This window comes from Seriola aureovittata, chromosome 15 (assembly GCF_021018895.1).
Source record: "Seriola aureovittata isolate HTS-2021-v1 ecotype China chromosome 15, ASM2101889v1, whole genome shotgun sequence".
NCBI classification, from domain to species: Eukaryota; Metazoa; Chordata; class Actinopteri; order Carangiformes; family Carangidae; genus Seriola; species Seriola aureovittata.
The window spans coordinates 16,037,600-16,056,387 of NC_079378.1; the positions used below are offsets into that span (position 1 = coordinate 16,037,600).

The 18,788-nt window shown below is 40.8% G+C and overlaps 2 protein-coding genes across 3 annotated transcripts in view; one reads left to right on the plus strand and one right to left on the minus strand.

Moving 5' to 3' along the window:
- lrch2 (leucine-rich repeats and calponin homology (CH) domain containing 2) overlaps positions 1-7,384 on the minus strand; it is a 33,087-nt gene extending 25,703 nt beyond the window's left edge. The window contains exon 1 of one of the 2 annotated variants that reach the window (XM_056397834.1): positions 6,947-7,384. In XM_056397834.1, coding sequence (XP_056253809.1) covers positions 6,947-7,259 — 313 coding nt within the window. In that variant the 5' untranslated portion in view covers positions 7,260-7,384. The remainder of the gene's footprint in view (positions 1-6,946) is intronic. The other variant, XM_056397833.1, reaches the window with a different exon arrangement.
- Positions 7,385-8,604: 1,220 nt separating this feature from the next.
- zgc:163098 (uncharacterized protein LOC100037380 homolog) lies at positions 8,605-18,732 on the plus strand. The gene is made up of 24 exons (XM_056396824.1): positions 8,605-8,738; positions 9,801-9,885; positions 10,100-10,211; positions 10,571-10,680; positions 10,840-10,907; positions 11,004-11,119; positions 11,212-11,276; positions 11,358-11,523; positions 11,605-11,804; positions 12,463-12,506; positions 13,883-13,987; positions 14,086-14,152; positions 14,414-14,583; positions 14,680-14,842; positions 14,975-15,054; positions 15,149-15,236; positions 15,326-15,454; positions 15,604-15,793; positions 16,092-16,172; positions 16,248-16,311; positions 16,422-16,572; positions 16,975-17,085; positions 18,070-18,248; positions 18,344-18,732. The coding sequence occupies exons 2-24, from the start codon at positions 9,808-9,810 to the stop codon at positions 18,462-18,464; spliced, it is 2,658 nt and encodes an 885-aa protein (XP_056252799.1). The 5' UTR covers positions 8,605-8,738; positions 9,801-9,807; the 3' UTR covers positions 18,465-18,732.
- Positions 18,733-18,788: the final 56 nt, after the last annotated feature.

Sequence of the window (18,788 nt, forward strand, 5' to 3'; positions counted from 1 at the left end):
CCCCTTAATGCATGCAATTACATATAGCTACCACCCTGTATTAAATCACTAAGCTACTGCCTATGGGCTTTACTGAAAGCAAACATTCACTTACTTACTGTCATGACATTTCTCTTTTACTGTGGATGGATTAGAAGCATAAAGAAAATACAAAATGTCACAAAATGTCAATATCAGTGTTTTTCTTCAAAAAGCATTTGAACATATTTATGCAGATATCGCAGCCTTTAATCCCCACTCCCTGATGTTACGAGATGTCATGAGGAGAGCAAAACTATGCACGTCTGTGCGGTTAAATAGACTCAATTCTGACAAGCGTTCAATGACCAACAATAGACCTGACAGGCCTCACTCTGTAGCTGTGGTCTGAGCTCTGACAGCAGCCAGTAAGCAGAAGTGAGAAGCAGACCACGAGACAGTCAGCAGCACAAAGGAAAAGAAGTCGAGGGGTTAAGGGAAACAGAAATTACCACACGGGGAAAGACCAAAGCTGAGGTCATAGGGTATACTTGTTTTCCATTAAGAGTAAATTCTGCCTCTCCCTGAGGGTCGGACCTTGATGCTATAACCCAGCTGTACACGGATGACTCCCCCACCCTGCCTCCCTCCCTCCAGCCCCACAACTGGGGATTCTTCTTTAGCAGTGGAATCATGTGAGTCGATTGGATATGGGGATGGGTGGAGAGAGTCTTTGTGAGCCTGTCCATCTCCACCCTCCGACATCTCCCTCCTCCAACCCAGGCTGTACACCATCTGCGGCCCACAGTGGGTCTTTCATCCACCTGCTGCTTGAACTAGAGCTCCCGCAGGACAAGGCCAGCCAGGCAGACAAGCACTCCGCCGAGGTTCCACTCTGCTGCGCTGCACCCTCGCACCAGATCAGCAATCTATTCATTTTTGTGGGAAGCGCTGGCTATGTCCTCCCATGACACAGCAACCTCTGTACTAATAGACATCCTGCTGAGTGCTGGAGCAAATAACTCTCTCTCTCTACTCTCTGTACTGCAAGTCACTGTAGAGGGATTTGGAGGAGGAAATATTTCTGTTTACAGCTGCCATTAAAGAAAAATCCACCTGCTACCAGCTTAATACAACAAGACATCCCACCATCAAGGGCAAAAACTGCAGAGAAACAGACACCAAAATACTTCAGTCCTAAAGCTCTTTGCTGTAGCAATTTTGGCCGTGTATAGTCACAAGGTTCAGTTTAATGAAAGGAAAGACGGAACAGAACAAAAACATGATTTATTGGGGTTAATTATTTGCACCCCACAGCAGATGAGGCCACAGTTTCTGGATGGCAGGTTTTGGGTGTGGTCTGGGGCTCCGCTGGGTGTTCAGAGCAGGCGAGTACATTCTGTGGGGATTTAAGTGTTTTTCGCTCAGCTAGGTGCTCCTGCTATCAATCTGCTCCTGGAGATACCCTAATGGGATTCCTCATCAGGTTTTGAGGAGCCATTTCAAGATGTGCATGATATTTTCCCCTTAGTCTATGACCCCGACAACTGCTGACTGAATGGAATGAAATCATAAATGTGACCCATGCTCTGCATTGCAAATGAAGCTTTTAGCTTGACACTGTTAACATCCTGCAAAGTCACATGTGGGAGACGCCCCCTGCTAACCATTGAAATAAGATGAACACAGCCACTGTTGTATGACACACACAAGTTTCTCATTGTATTTGCAGGAACATCTATATAGATTCTAAGTTAGTGAATGTAGGTCAGTTTGAATAATCATTTAGTCCATTCCAAACACTTGATTATTATTTCTCTAACATGGAGGTTATCTCTGATTCATATCACCATGACTTTGACACTTTTTTTTGAAAATGTATATTAATACATGCGATACACAATACACTTTATACAGACATAAACATTGCCCGATTCATTTAAAAGGTAGTTACAGCTCTAAAATTAACCCCAAGCTAGCACACAAAAAACAACCTGCTTTAAACGTGCGTGTTGTTTTTTAACATCCTATTCTGGCCTAAATTACTCAAAAGCTTCTTTCACTTTTCTTTTGCTCATGAGGAAGGCCATCCAGCTCTTAAAACACCACAGGTTTCTGACCTGAGAATCTCCACATCTCTTTTTAATTTCTTAAGCTTAAGTTATGTGGCAACAGTCAAGGTACAGTGGACTTGTCAGAGAGAAGAAGAGATCAGTATCATATTTCCGAATGTACAGGCTGTCACTGCATGGAATAATCTCCAGTTAACTCAACTATTTAATATCCTGGAGACAGACAATAAATCATTGGACATATACATGTGGACATATACAGTATATGTGACTAAAATCTCCAGTGACAGCGGAACCCAAGCAAAAAAAGAGACACACACAGACAGTGTGTAACATAATAAACTCTTGTGATTGTGTTATTCACAATCATCACTTTATTTTTCAGTAAGATAAGGCATAGTGTTCCTGCTGACAGGTATGCATATGTCTTGCCTAGACATGAAGAGGCACATCTACAAAGACCCTGAGGGAAGAAACACTGTCAGGAATGTGATTCTTTTTCAGCCTACACTCAAATAGCATATAGCTGTAATCACTCAAAAACTACACCAGGGATTTTCTTAAAGGATGCATTCTGCATTCTGCATTCTGCATGAAGAGCAGCATCTGCTCTTCATCACAGACCAGCCTTGGCTGAACCAGGTACGAGTAGCTAGGTGCAGTGTTGTATTTTTAACTATCAAACCTCTTGATGCCTTTTAAATGAGTCAGCCGGTAATCTGCTTGTACTTGGGGAGTAACACTTAAAGTATTTACACTGGCTGATCCTTAAATCCAAGTGTGCTACCTTGGTACTCGTGTCCTTGTGGAGCTTGAAGAACCAAACTTCTGAAGAATGTGACAACAAAGGAGCATTCACACAGTGTGAGATTCACCATGTGCTTCACACAGTTAAATGAAATGTGCAATGTTCATTTTGCCGCCTGTTTCAACCATCTCTGGACACTACACTAAGGAAGTCTGGACATGGTCCACAGCTTTTAATTTGTTCTTGGCTGTCCAATCACTAACACATGTACCCTCCGTTAGTGAGAAAAATCACACTTCTTTATCGTTCCTTTGACCTCCCATTCTTTTCCTTTGAAGTAGTATTTGGCTGGTAAATATTACACCAAACCCTTCATTGAGGAGTCATGTACAAGAGGGTGAAAGATTTGTAGTGCAATGACAGATTTTGTGCAGTCTTACACAAGGGAAAAAAAAACTAAAAACCACAATCTCCAGCACGACCCATATTCTTAAGTATACTGTAAATAAATCATTATGTTCTCTCAGACACCAAACAAAGTTGTGGGTTTAAAAATCTGTTTGTTTACTGGCTACCACAGAGACCGCACAGCAGCTGCATGAGCCTCCTGCTGTCTATATACACTTTGTTGTATGTCTGAGAGGAACGCACACATGTAAAGACACTGCATGGTGCTGCAGTGGAAGCACATCACACTGCCTAATGTGTGTGTGTGTGTGTGTGTGTGTGTGTGTGTGTGTGTGTGTGTGTGTGTGTGTGTGTGTGTGTGTGTGTGTGTGTGTGTGTGTTTGTCCCCTTGGGAGCAGCGTTAATGGCAGGCAGGGGCATGCTGGAATATGAACCTGAACATCTGCCCAGGTTGATTCACTGCTCCTCAGCCCCTTTCCAAGGTCAGAGCAGCGGCTCCAAGCTCTTGCACTTTCCCATGGGAAAACAAACTGACTGGAGACAAACTGCCAGTAGCACACTGCAAACAGACACCCTGGTGTGAGCAGGCCTCTCTCTCTTTCTCGCACTCTACAGCGACCGCTGCCCATTAGTCAGATGGAGACCATTCACTTAGATGCTGTTCTTTTTATAAACCCCATTTCATTTCTAAAACCAGCAACGGGATGGATTGAAATTATAATAACGCCCAATTTATAGTGGGATAACCTGCTATTGCTTAAATGAGCAGTCCAGATCTAAACATTCCTCATAACGTATGAGGATATAAAATGCAAAGACACAACTAAAAATCTGTCTTCTCCTCTTTTACATCAACTTCTACATTCAATTATCTGGGGCAGCAAAAGAGTTAACCTGTTACCAGACACCCCTATTTATACAAACAAGCCTGAAAACATTGTACCCAAAATACAAAGCTACCTGTTCTTTAACCCTTTTGACTACAGTCATAACAATGATGTCTTTTGACAGGTGACTCTTTGAATTTTACAACCAAAAATTCAGAATGAGTGAAAGAGATCCTGAACCAAGGTTACAGAGGCACAAACATAGTAAAAAAAAAAAAAAAAGAAGAAGAAACAGGTCTTTTGGCTTCACCTTTTTGGTTTTTTGCATAATAAAAGGAATATAAGAGGTGTAGGAGTACCGAGTTGGAGGTAAAACCACTAGTCTAAACCAATTTTGTGTTATGCTATGGCAGTGATATGGGGATCCTAAAATGCTTTGTGCAAAGAGAATCAGGTGGCTTAGAGTTTTCAAATAATGTATCAAGACTGAATCCAGCACAGACCAAAACTATAAAACCTAAAGTAGTGCCACCAAAGTGTCCCATAGGTGGGACGTGTATTTATAAGGAACACTGTTTGTAAGTGGTGAACTATCTTAACTCATGAGGTGTGCAGACTGTTAAAGGGACTGCATCTTTGTCTTTATATGACTGCCACTCTTTAAATGGCTTGAGAGGGCCAATACTCACAGGTCAACTTCAGTTCAAATACCAAACAACTAAACTGTCAGGAGAGAACTAAGAAAGAACTGGTTTTATCTTCATTTCAGGAGAAATTGCTTTATTAAATAGGAATGAGCTTGGCTCAGATGTGGCTTCAGATGTGATTGATCCAGCGTTGACACACAAATGTAAAGGCTGTATGCAACATTGTAAAGGTTTTTCTTTTCACGACACAGATTGTTCTTGATGTGAAAATGGCGTCATGTGTTGATCTCTCTTTGCACATTTGAAAGTGAGACTTTGCACTGGCACGCCTTTAATTCCAGGCATCGAAATGAAGATGTGGGAAGAAAAGTGAAAAAGACTGCAGCATTCACAGTGACACAGTCTAAGCAACAGAACAAAGGTGTGACAGAAATGTACACTCTCTCATATCTCTTTTGATTACAGTCAGTTGTATAACATGCAGTTATTTAAAAATCTTATGTGCAAAATGTTGATAAATTTGAACATTTATCATGTTTAGATAGAGATAAGCTGATCTGATCATTTGTACAGTATGTCATAACAAGTTTGTACATTCGCTGCCCATAAACAGTGCATACTAACTAAGGCATCAGTCTGCCCCCCATGTAAGGCGGCCTGCATATAATATTTAGGGCTTCAGCTCTTCAAAGGTATAAGCTTCTACCAAGCAATTTGAAATGACTCCATTTTATCACATCACTTCACCATGCTTACTTGAATCATGGTTCATTTCTGGTTTGCTATCCATTGCAAGCAATGAACAGGGTTCATTCACTCACACTAAAAAGCATCATTCTGCATTCATGTCCGAAATATGATGATATTGATGACAAATCTGTTATCAATGATTTGTCTCAAGAGGTTGCAGCCCAGCTTATTATAATGTAATGTAATGAGTATTTTACACTCTACTACTAATATTTTAACTTTACTTTAAATCTGTCAGTTTTCCAGAAGGGTAGGATTTTTCTCTGGTTTGGAAAAAACTGTCTGGGTTTGAAGAGGTACCAAAATCTTTGAGCAGAAAATTTAAATCCCCTGGGGTTAGGGCTCTCCAATGAGCCAGCGGCTTGCCAGAGTAACACCATATGGTATGTGGACCCCTCAGAGGAGGAGAGTATGATTCTGAGATCCAGCTACATCTAGAAGTCCATGATAATGACTGAGGAGGTTCCCATAATAATCAATGAAAAAATCAGTTTTAGTATTATTCATTCAAATTACCTACAGTAATAAAATGTGTATTTCTGTACTAACACATCCTACATAGGGTTCCTTGGAGCTAAATGTTATCAGCAGCATGGTCCATCATGGGGTCTTTTCTGTTTAAAACTTAGTGTAAGCCCTTTTCCACACAACCATGTTTAATACAAATTAGTATGTATGGCCTGACCCTGATAACACAGCCTTCAGAAAACGTGAGTCTAATACTGACCCACTGACTGACATGGCTATTAGAATACAGAATAAGATTGGCTATTATTCTAACCACCTCTTGCAGAAACGCAATAAAATGCATGAAACAAAGATCAGATAAAAAGCTATCAACCAACATATGAAGCCAAAAACGGACCGGTGTCTTCTTCCTCCTCTGACAGATTCTGGGTTGTATGGGCACACATGCACCCAGGCAGGGAGGGAAGCAGGGGGGTGAGGCTGCAAGTACCCCCGCATCTTTTGTCTGGTTTTACCGAAAATGAAAGAAAGCATGTACGTGTATCACATGCTCAGCGCAAATGATATTCAGGGAGTAAGAATTTACACCCTGGCCTCTCGGTTCATTCATATTCTGCTCCTGCTGTCCGGTGCCAAATCAACTGCAGCTCGGTGTGCAAACCACTGCACAGCGCCTGACTTGGGTGCGCCTGCCGTCTCATTCATGTGTCTCAAGGGGGGCTGAAAAGCTGAAAGCTATCGGCGTCGACCAAAACAACCACACAGCAGCAACAGAAGCCCCTTGCGCAGTAAACTAGTGTGATATATGAGCCTGAGTGGACGTTAATTACAACCAGGATGTAGCCTATGTGTGCATTTACACAAGCCAGTTCAGTGGGCGGAATATCCCTTTAAATATTGTCACTTAAACGTTAATGCGCCTCTATCCACAAAATCAGACAAAAATCCACACACAAAGCGGGCGTGTTGCATTCACTTACACATTAATCTACATGCACATTTTTATATGAAGCCCACCGGGACGGACTCTCGTGGTCTCCGGTGGACCATGCATGCACGGCAACCCACCTGCTTGTGTTGTATCGGTCAGATCGTAGCTCATCCCCGGGTACTCTCTCAGCTTCCTACCGCTCAGGTTCAGTATCCCCGAGCACACGGCATCATCCAGAGCCCGGTCCAGGCTGCGGGCCGTGTGGTGCTGCTGCTGGTGCTGCTGAAACTGGCTGATGCCCGGGCTCCAGTGAGGTCCGCTAGAGTAGTGATGGCTTTGTAGCGCCGTGACAGCTCCCACACCTCCCTGACTAGACGCCATTTTCGTAAAAAAGAAATTACTCTTACAATAATAACAGCGCACAGCGGCAGTTTCTCCGCCCATGCGCATACAGGGTACATTCCCGGGACGGACGCTAGGGGATGGGCTTCTGAGGTGGTGGTGGTGCTGCTGCTGCTGCTGCTGCTGCTGCTGCTGCTGCTGCTGCTGCCGGTGATGATGATGATGATGATGATGGTGAGCAGGGTTTGGTGGCCATTTTAGGCTTTTACCCTTCTTCCACCTGCTATTACTAACATCACACCAGGGGCCCCAGTTGAGCACACATGGGGCAAGGGCTGATCATGAAATATCATTTTCATAATTGAGCTCCCAGTGTCTGAAGGCCAGTGGGTGGTTACTGACAAACTATGATTAATTACTATGATAAAAACAATATCACAGGTATTTAAACAATGCTGACTGTCCTGTGGTGCCATATCCTTCTGAACACTAATATGCATCAGATAGTCAATATGGCAGATAAAAAAAATAGTACAGCACCCTATAGCCTATAGACTTATGTACTAGCCTACAATCAGTTATTGATTATCATCTCTGAAGATAGTCACTGGCGATTGCCTGGCTGGTAAAGTCAGGTCAGCCCTGTGATACTTGTGATCAACTATGGCAACTTTATTTTAGCATTTACTCTCAAGGTGATTTCTCCCAGCTCCAAATTTCATTTGATTAATTGAAACTATGTTATTGTTCTCTCTGAAAAACAAAAAATTAGACCCTAAGAGCTTGTATGGTAATTTATGGGGGGTTTCAGAGTTGTTATAAGTACACTGAATATAGTGAATCTCAATTTAACTTATTTGATATCTCTATTTACTGTGTGCTTTAGTATATTTCAGTTTATTTTAGTTTGTGTTCATGCATCATAGTTTTAATATCATCACTTGTCAATGGCCCAAATGTAGCCTATACTGTTAACTGTACTTGGCATGGCATTAAGTTGTCAAAACCTAAACTGGTCCGTTATATAACAGGATATGTAATATTAATGCAAACAAGTGATTAGATCAGATTTGTTATGGTTTCATTATAGGACATGTTATTATACGATGTGGGAATATTTTCCACCAGATATTTAAGGTTGTCTTTTGTCAACTTGTATTCAAACCTGAACTTCACTTTATTCCACGATGCACTTAATTTAGATCACAAAAGTTAGGAATAATTCTAAGGGTTTAAACCTCAGGAAAACGTTTCTTCACGGTTTTTTTCTCTCAACAAAAACTGTTCAAACCAGAAACTTTAGAAAAGTACATGTGTAGAAAAAGCTCAGCATACATGGGAATATAAGCAGGAAGCAGCTAGAACATGAGGAATCTGACTTTAGGTAAATCAAGTTCCCATGAAAGATAATTTCTCTCTCATGAATATGTATGAGGACTCAGACAGCCTCGTTTATTATCGAGCACACCAACCAAGTAGGCGTCCTCACTCCACAGCTCCAGTCGGATGTCACGCCTCTTAGCATGTTGTGATAGAAATCCATTGTCGTCGCAACCAAAATGGTGCAGCAATAGCATGACACACATTGTAAGTTACAGTTTTAGCTAAGATATGGAGCTATGTGCATGCGTTGTTGTTTTATAATTTTTTGTGTGGTCTCTCGGTGCTCTGTGGCGTTATGGAGGAACACATTAGACCGTTATGTTAGCTAGCTGAGAACTGCATTCGCTGTATGTCATACGGGGTTAGCAGATGTTAACGATTAGGATAGATAGGGATGTTTGTATCTGTTTGGGTCATGAGATTGTGAAGATCACGGTAGATGGAGAAATAACGGCTGTATTAATATTACTTATCTAAAGGCTGACGCTACCTTCTCATCTCACTGCCGCCCAGCCACAGTTAGCAAAGCTAAACATTAATGTTAGCTAACGTTAGCAAAGTGAGGTGATAGCTGGTGTTAAGCCCAGGCCTTTTAAAGACTATCTGTGCTACAAATGGATAAAACAGCATCCAAAATATTTGTTGCAAGGTATTATCAAGTTGAAACCGCTACATTATGTGATGGAGTAGTTTGGCTGTAGCTAACATGACAGTTATTCAAATCCCAAGTTTCCATGAATGTGGGTAGAGAAAAGTACTGTTGTGTCTGTGCCTCACTCACTGTCTGTATCTACCATCTGACCAAAGAAGGGATAGTAAATGAAGGATGCAAATTAAGTGACACGACTGAAAACACCCCACCCTGTTCCCCAGAGGACCAGGGAGAAGTGTGTCACTGTTTATTGCACTCTACTGACCCTGAAAGTGATGTACAGTTTGTACAACATAAATCAAGGATGTCAGACCTTTTTGGATACATGTAACAGGAGTGCAGTAATTTAAACACTAAATGGGTGAAATGGTTTATATGCTTACTTTTAACTACTAAGTACAGTAGAAAGGGTTGAGTTGAACAATAAATGTAAGGGGATTATGTTATAGATTGAATAAATACAGTGGGGTCCAAATGTCTGTATGTTACTGTCATTGTTTTTCAAATATTACAAATTTAACTACTAAATTCTTACAAAATTAGCAGTTTGACAGTAACCTTTCCTTTATTTATATATATATATATTATATTATATTATATTATTTATTTTGCAGTTTGAGGATGGCAGATAGAAAGGGAAAACCTGTCACTCCAATCAAAACACTCACAAAGAAAGAACAAGAAGAACTCAAGAAAAAGGTAAGGAGGTGCAGGAGGGTATAAAATTAGATATTATTTAAAACAAAACTGCATTTTGTAATATATATTTTGGTTGCATGTTTTCCAATAAATATATTTGTGAAATAAATGCATATTAGGATTCACAAATCTTAAAATTTTGAATGTGATCAACAGTGAATTAAGGGATAAAATAGATACTATATACAGTGCATGTTTTTGTGTGACCCTCTAGGAGGAAGAAAAAGCAGCGGAGGTTTTTGAAGAATTCTTGGCATCATTTGAGACCAGTGAGAAAAGCAGAGTGAAAACATTTGTCCGTGGTGGTATCGTAAATGCAACTAAAGGTCAGCAGCTAGGATTTCATGATTTTCAATCTAGCATTATGATATTATACAGCTACATCGCAATTCTCTTCCTCTGTCTGGACAAAAGATGAATTATGAGTTATCTCTTCCTAAAATGGGGAAAAAAAGAGAACTGAAAGTAATTATTACAGAATATCAAGCTGACTCAGGAGTGAAATAGTTCACCATATGAATTTTTCAGTGCCCATATTTTTAGGATGTTTACTAAAATTCATTCACTAACAATAACCGAGCATTCTTCTGTTCTTACAGATATAAATTACTATTAACTCAATTACAGTTTCCACACCTAGTGAATTGTTAAGTTGTCAGTGTTCATGAATTTGTTCTCTTTGCAGAGGAGGAAGCAGCAGAGGTCAAGAAAAGTAAGCTGTATCGACCAGCTACGAAGTTTGTCCCTGTGTCCCAAAATGTTTTACCAGCATCATCTGCTGAAAGCAAAAAGTCTGTAAGTTTGTACTGGGATGTTTGTTTAATGAAACTGGAGTCAGTATACATGCAAATGTAATATTTATATGTTGCCCGTGACTTCTTACTTTGGTCAGCCCAGTTGGACAAATCAGTCAGTTGTAATAATGATCACAATGGCTGCCTGGTCATTTAACAGATATTTAAAAGAAAGACAGAAGAAAAGAAGAAGAGTAATCTTGAGCTCTTTAAAGAAGAACTTAAGCTGTAAGTGTAAATCTACCTGATTCCGCATTTCAGTTGAATCCGTTGTTGTCTTTTTGTCATACCGAAGCCTTTTTTTTTATATGTGAAAAATTTCAGAATACAAGAAGAACGCGAGGAAAGACATAAAAGGAAGAAAAATGACCCCGGCGGGGGAGGAGGAGGGGGAGGAGGAGGGTATGGGGATCTGGACATACCATTATCAGGGCGATCAAGTAAGAGTCCCTCTTCATCAGTGTCTGATTAGTTGAGAATGTCATTATCATCTAAATCATACTAAACTCAATCCCGTTTTTTTCCCCTACAGCATTATATGATGACCTAACAGTGCCAACGACCACTAACCTCTACATCAGCTGCATTAGCCCAAAGGTAGAGGAGCACACTGATATTGATTGGCTCAGGGCGGCAGAGAGGTACATTTCTCACTGATCACGTTTCATCATTTTTCAGATGAATGAGGAGATGCTCTGTAAAGAGTTTGGTAAGTATGGTCCCCTGGCCAGTGTGAAGATCATGTGGCCCCGGACTGATGAGGAACGATGCAGGACCTCCAACAGAGCCTTTGTGGCTTTCATGACACGGAAAGATGCAGAGAGGGCCTTGGCTGCACTTGATGGTACAGTTGAGACCCACTCCCCCCCTTTTGGCTTTTATTGTATGGTTGTGTGTCCACACTGACTTATGTTTTGTATTGTAGGTAAAGTGATTATGGGCTTTGAAATGAAGCTGGGATGGGGCAAACCAGCTCGCATTCCACCTCAGCCTCTCTACACACCGGTGGGGGTGAGGGCCACACCGCCACCTCCGTCTGGTCTGCCTTTCAATGCTCAGCCAAGGGGTCGCTTCCGCAATGACTTCACCAAGCCGCTGGGCATGTCTAAAGGGGAACTCGACAAGGTAAACTTGTCTCTGTTCTCTGGGGTGTTTGCATGACCATTTTGTCTCTAATGTGGAGTTTCACTTGGCACTATGGGCTCTTATATCTTAGTGACAAGTAATGAGTGTTGAAGGTGAAAATTAAGGAAGGATGAACCTTTGAAAAAGAAGACTGAAAATTCATCACTTGGTCTTTATGTTTAAATAAAATGCAATCAGTTCAAATTGCAGTGGGTTCTGCGACTGATTCAGACTATGACTAAGAAGCAAAACTGTAATTTGTCATAAATCACTTAAAAAAAATGGAAATCACGTTAAGATTATGTTGCATGTTTGTTCATTCATTTAATTTATCGCCTTGTCCATGTAGTGCGATTTTATAGGATGCTGGGGTATGGTAATGCACAAATTCAAAGTTAACAGTTTGACTGTGTATTCAAAGTGTTAATGCATCTTAGCCCTTTAATCTTATTTAATATCTTTAAATAAATTAGGTAGTTTAGATGGTGAAGCATTTTAGAATAATTTACTGCAGTAATAAAGCTGTGTCACCCTCCCCCCCATTTCACTGACTATGAATGCTATCGTGGTTTTCTATGCTGTATGTATCCTGCAGTGTTTCATCTGTACAAGTACTCACTTTTTAATATTTCACTATTTGGTTTGACTTCACAAACAGACTCTGTCCGAAGCCGTAGTCAAAGTGGTTATCCCAACCGAAAGGTACACACACTCTTCTTACTACGACTGACCAGCTGTTAATAACACAAGTGTTATAGGACAGAGGCTGTGGTGCTATGTTCTTATATCCATACACATTCTGTCATGCAGGAATCCCAGGCCTAAGAGCTGTTACTGTATTTGACATATGGGACATGGGAGTCAAGTATACACCTCAAACTCTTTGTAGTGTTGCAACACTTGCCATTGTCAGTGGACATTTTGACAGCTGGAGGCTCTTATCGTAGATGTCAAAGGTCCCTATGGCCTTAGATTTACATACAATGAATGTGCGTAGTATTTTTTTTTTTTAAGAGATATTTGGTGTTTTATCTTCTAGTTTGCTCAAATACCTCAGAAAATCCACATTGTTTCCGATATAATTTTAAGGTAGTTTTATGTGAAAAATGAATAGCAATAGACTTTGTAAATGACTATTAGAGCCATGGATTTATACCAACATCTTTGAGCCCTGGGTTTCCCTTGGGTTGGCTGAGACACTGCAGACCGATACAGCTAGAAGGCAGATAGATTTAATATTAACCCCAGTCAGATTATGACAGAGGTAGCTGGATGCTAGTGCCATAAATCAAAACAGGTAATGTTTCAGGTTAGAGTAGTGATTAATATGAACGTGCAAACCGCAGTGGTAGATCAGACACATAACCTGCAACACTGCATGAACATACTGTACATTGATGCTCCAGTTCAGAGAGATTTCAGGCCCGAAGCCCCTGTCCACAGTAACTATTCTATTAGACTTGTGTTAAATATGTCTTGTTTCAGTTATTGTCTTAAAGCGTGAATTTTGAGGCCATCACATCTAAAGAACATATCTTCAACTGGGTGGCCATACAACTGAAATGCAGCTGTGTATGAAGTTTGTAGTTGAGACGAACCTTGTCAAGTCCAATGACTATATTTACAAAAGTCTTGCAGAGCCAAAACAATTGGATTCTTCTCATCAATCAAGGTAAAATGGCTAAATTCAAACTTTGGATTGGGGCTTTTAATCTAAGTGTTCATGAATGGACATTGTGAATGATTGCTTTTACCCCTTTCATGGACACAGTGACCCAGGAATATTAAAATATGCTGACACAGTGTCTGTCCCACGTAGACGGCAGTAAATATATAGTTTTATATAGTGAAATGTCCCATGGGCTGTTACCTTATTATGTTCAACATTTTTTAAAATAGGGAATGATTTGACATGCAGTAACACTGTTCGGGTCAGTTGCATTCAGTTTGCCATTCAGTCAGCAGTTTGCAAGGGCCAGTAGTTCACTGTAAAGAGGTGTTAGATCTCATGCTTTAACTGACAGACATTGAGAGTTTTGACACAAACCCTGCTCTGATACTCTCCTCTTTCCCCTCAGGAATCTATTATTCCTTATTCACAGGATGATAGAGTTTGTGGTGCGTGAAGGTCCTGTATTTGAAGCCATAATTATGAACAAGGAGAAAAACAACCCAGAATACAGGTAAGCGTTGCTGTACCTGGTCATGTGTTGTTCTCCCAAGTGACCTTGTAAAGTACATATTTAATTAGCTCTTTTTTTTCCCTTTTTTTTTTTCTCAGGTTCCTTTTTGACAACAAAAGCCAAGATCATGTGTACTATCGCTGGAAACTGTTCTCAATCCTCCAGGTATGTCTTTGGAGCAAAACTTTCATTAAAAAAAAAAAAAAAAAAAGGTGCAGCCTTCAGGAGTCCATCAGGAAGAAATAAAAATATTTCTATACTAATCTTTTACATGTTAATCTCATTTTAATGAGGAATATCCATTAGAGTCATGCTGTTTTGAAGAGTTACAATTCCTTCCACATAGATTGTTTTACTCCATCAAAATCCAGCTGTGGTGTATCCCTGTGTAAGCATCCATGTATCTGGCCTTCATCTCTATCACAGGGAGAGTCCCCAACAGAGTGGAGAACCACAGATTTCCGTATGTTTCGCGGAGGGTCCTTATGGAGACCACCTGTCCTAAACAACTACTCGCAGAAGGGTGAGGAGAGGGCAGAAGTGGAGGAGGACGCTTCCCCCGAGGAGGAGGTGAAGAAAGGGCAGCTCAGAAATGAGTAAGTGTGTCTAGCAGGCACAGCGACATTTCCGTTTGTAAGCTGAGTTGATGTAGTTGAATGTAGACCTGTTCTTCTTCTGTACACACCGTTCAGGCACAGACAGAGACTGGAAACGTTGCTTAAAGAGCTCACGCCAAGCAGAGGAGACATTGCCAATGCCATGCTGTTCTGTCTGGAGCGAGCAGATGCAGCAGAGGAAGTAGTGGGACACATCACTGAATCTTTTTCTTTGCTTCAGACGCCCCTTCAGAAGAAGGCTAGTGGCATCTCTTTGAGTCTTTTATTTAAGAAATAAAAAAAACGTACACAGAACACCTCTGTAAAGTATAGGTGATTTAACTCACATCATGTTTTACTTTTTTTTTTTTTTTTGTCCTCGTTCCCACAGGTTGCCAGATTGTATCTAGTGTCAGACATCTTGCACAACTCATGTGCCAAAGTAGCTGGTGCATCATATTATCGTAAATAGTAAGAGACTTTCGCACAATTAAGCCCCACACACTTATTGTGTTCTGTTTCTTCTCCATCTGACAGTCTTAAAGTGTTTCTGTCTCTGTCTCAGTTTTGAAACAAAGCTAACGCAGATATTTGGAGACCTTAATGCAGCACACAAAAACATACAAGCCAGGCTGCAGGCTGAGCAGTTTAAGGTAATCCCGTCTTTCATTTGCCTCACACAAGGACATTTACCAAAAAACAAGAATTACAACAGAAACATTCTCATATCCTATCTCCACAGCAAAAGGTCATGAGTTGTTTCAGAGCATGGGAAGACTGGGCCATATACCCACAGCCTTATCTAATCCACCTTCAAAACATCTTTCTGGGCTTTGCCAAAGCAGGGGAAGAGTTGGCAGAGACAGCAGAGGTGAGCTGAATATTTATCTGCTCATTACAGACATTATAACCTTTTTCTAATGGCATTTTGTTCAAACATTTGAACATCATCTTCTTCTTGTTCGAATGTTTCTACACAAACAACCCTAAACGTATGTGCATTTGTGTGTCTCCTTGTAGGAAGTACCCTTAGATCTGGATGGTGCACCAATGGACAGCACACCTATAGATGGGTTACCTTTGGACAGAGCTCCTGTGGATGACCTGGACGGCTGCCCCATGGGTTGGGACCCTCTAGATGGAGTCCCTGTTGATGACATAGACGGTGTTCCTTTAGGAGTCGCCATTGATGACATTGATGGAATGCCCTGTGAGTCCACCACACATCAAAAGCACATCTTTCAACCACATCCACAGTTTCCTGTTGTCAATTTCTTTTTTTTTTTTTTTTTAGATCGGTACACTGATCCACCCCCTTGTGTAGCTAAGTGTGCACTCTGATCTCCATGAGAACAGGGCATGAAAATACAGAATTTTCATACTGGGATTTTAAAAGCCATCAACATCATTAAATAGCAAACATAACCCATAAAATCATGGTGTGACTCATACCATTTATTTGATCACCTGTCCTTGTCCTGACCCGGCTATCTCTTTCTTTCCCTCAGTGGATGACAGCAATGCTCCTCTCTCCAGAGTGCCTTTGTCAAAGTGGGAGAAGACAAGTGATACGGGGACATTTTCTCAAGGTAAATTGGGTCAAGATCTGTATCATATCACTCTGCTCCCCGTGATCCTGCTCATCTTTCCCCTTTCTCTCTCAGCAAAGGCTGAGTCGAAGTGGGACATTGTGGTGGAGCAGGACAGTGAAGATGAAGTGAATGTAAGGTAAGACCCCCGTGGCTGGTTTCAATGCATCTGTGAAAAGCATGCACAGTATACATAAACAGTCAAATGGTATGGAAATTTTACAGTTCTCCTCTCCCTCACGGTGACAGTGTCAACTCCCAGGATGGAGATGAGGACTCAGAGTGTGACAGCAGTGATGACTCCTGCAGTTCATCCAAATATGACAGTGCAGACTTCCAGAGCTCCCTCAGAAGTTTTCAGATGTCTGAGAGCAAAAGGAAGAGGTTGAGAGAGTTGGAGGCAAGTGCATATCTTTCAGAAATATCTTTGTCTATCTTTATCTAGGTTAGATTAGCTGAAAAAAGTGACTGTGGTTGTCATCCGGCAGTACAGACAATCCACTTTTGAACATCTCACCTCATACCATGCTCACCTCAATATCCTGTTTAAGCCAGAAGTATAGTATTTAATTCAGGAAGGAAGATGCTATTAAAATGTAGTGTTCTTGTGATTTTTAATTATCACCAGTTGTTAATTAGAACAATTAGAACCATAACTGCATTCGCACATTTGAATTCCCTTACACCAATTTACATTAGAGACTGTAGTTTGCAGCCTCCCTTCATCTTCTACACATTATGAGAATGTGTCAAGATATAGAGATAGTAAACATGTGGAACTGATGAGATTGATCTGACACAGGTAAAAGTTATGAAGATCCAAGATGAGCTGGAATCCGGCAAGAGGCCGAGAAAGTCTGGAATGAGCATACAACAACAAGTGGAGCACTACAGAAACAAACTGCTACAGAAGGTGGGCTACTGGACAGCTTCTACTAGCATAGCTTTGAATTAGTATTGCATGTTTGATTTGACCCTTTACATAGCCTTAAACTAACTTACCTCTAAACAGGAATTTTCCTGAATTATCATGACAGTTAATCACACACAATTCCTATTTACACCCAGCATTAATTCTGCTATGAGGGGTCTCTAAAGCAAAACTGCAAACAACTGTGATAGAAATATTTCTTTAATTGTGAACAATATGGGGCAAAATTTACAAAAGTGGTTGTTATCAGTTCCGTACATTAAAATTAGAATATCAATTGGCAGCGTATTGAACGGTGTTACTGATGTAAAGCACTCAAAACCAGACACAGTTAATGTGAAACTGCATAGCCACAGGATTAGTAGTTTCAGATCTGCAGATTCAGTCCCGTGTGCACCATCTATAGGGACGCAAAGTCTAGCTAGTTTTTCTTTCTAACTTTTGTCTCTTTGTTGTGTTTTGTATTTTACAAGTTAAACATGCAAAACTGATGTTTTGTTTACTGGAGTACAGTTTCTGTTGAATGTTAAAGTTAGACCAGAGCTTACACTGTTTCAAGCATCCTCATGTGTCCGTTTCTCATGGTTAGCTTGGAGAAGAAGAAACTAGTTGTTAGCAAGGATTGACACTGTGGTTTAGTGGTTTCACTGAATGACCTGAACTGAATTCTGGAGAGGAAAAAAAAATAAAAACCATGACTTTCTCAAACTGTAGGCATTAATGTTGATATGTATATATCTACAAGTCTGAAATCATGTTATTTTCCATTAATGTAGGTCCAACAGTTTAGCGTGTGTTGAACTGGTCTGACATTGACCAAACAGCTCCCCCTTGTGGAGAATCTAATCGCTATTGAGCACGAACGGGTTTGTTTTACAAGCCAGTTCCCATGTGATGTTTTGCATCTTAACAGACATAGAGGCCTATATCTGACTACGTTGGCATGTTTTACCCCGTCTACTATAGGAGTTTCAAAAAGATGAAGAGAAGAATGAGAGATCTACATCAAAGTCCAAAGATAGGTCGAAGGAAGACAGAAGGGACAAAGAAAGGAGCAAAAGAAGTGAAGATGGGGACAGAAAACAGGGACGGAGTAGAGATCCCGATGACCAGACTCGAAAATCGAGGAGCATCTCTCCTTTAAGGCAAGTGCCATGAGATGTTTTTGTAACGCACCAAGGAATTCACCCCAATTGTTGTTCTTGAAACCACTTAATCATATGTTCTACCCATTTAACAGGACAAGGTCTCCCAAATGGTCCAAACGTTCCCGATCACCATCCCCAGACCGGAAGGCAAGAAAGTCCAGGTCACGGTCACCGCACCGCTCCCACAAGAAGACAAAGAAGAGCAAACATTGACTCTCAACTCTGGACCTTGTCATCCATTAGCTTGCTGGTGTCCATGGGTTAGACAGTGCACTCCTGCAGTGCTCTTTAAACAGACTGATGTCTGCTCTCTTGGTCCCAACTTTAACTAGCCATGCAAGATTCAGCACTCTTTTGTATGATGAAGTTTGAACACTGTAACTAATTAAATATATTTTTGTTTTAATGTTTGTTTTTAAAATTATAACCAGAAATGTTGCTGCAAAGTTCTGACACTAAATAAATCCCTGTTGGTGATGAATGTGTGGAGGACATGATTGATAGGGCCAGGTATCAGAAAATATTTATACTGTTTCT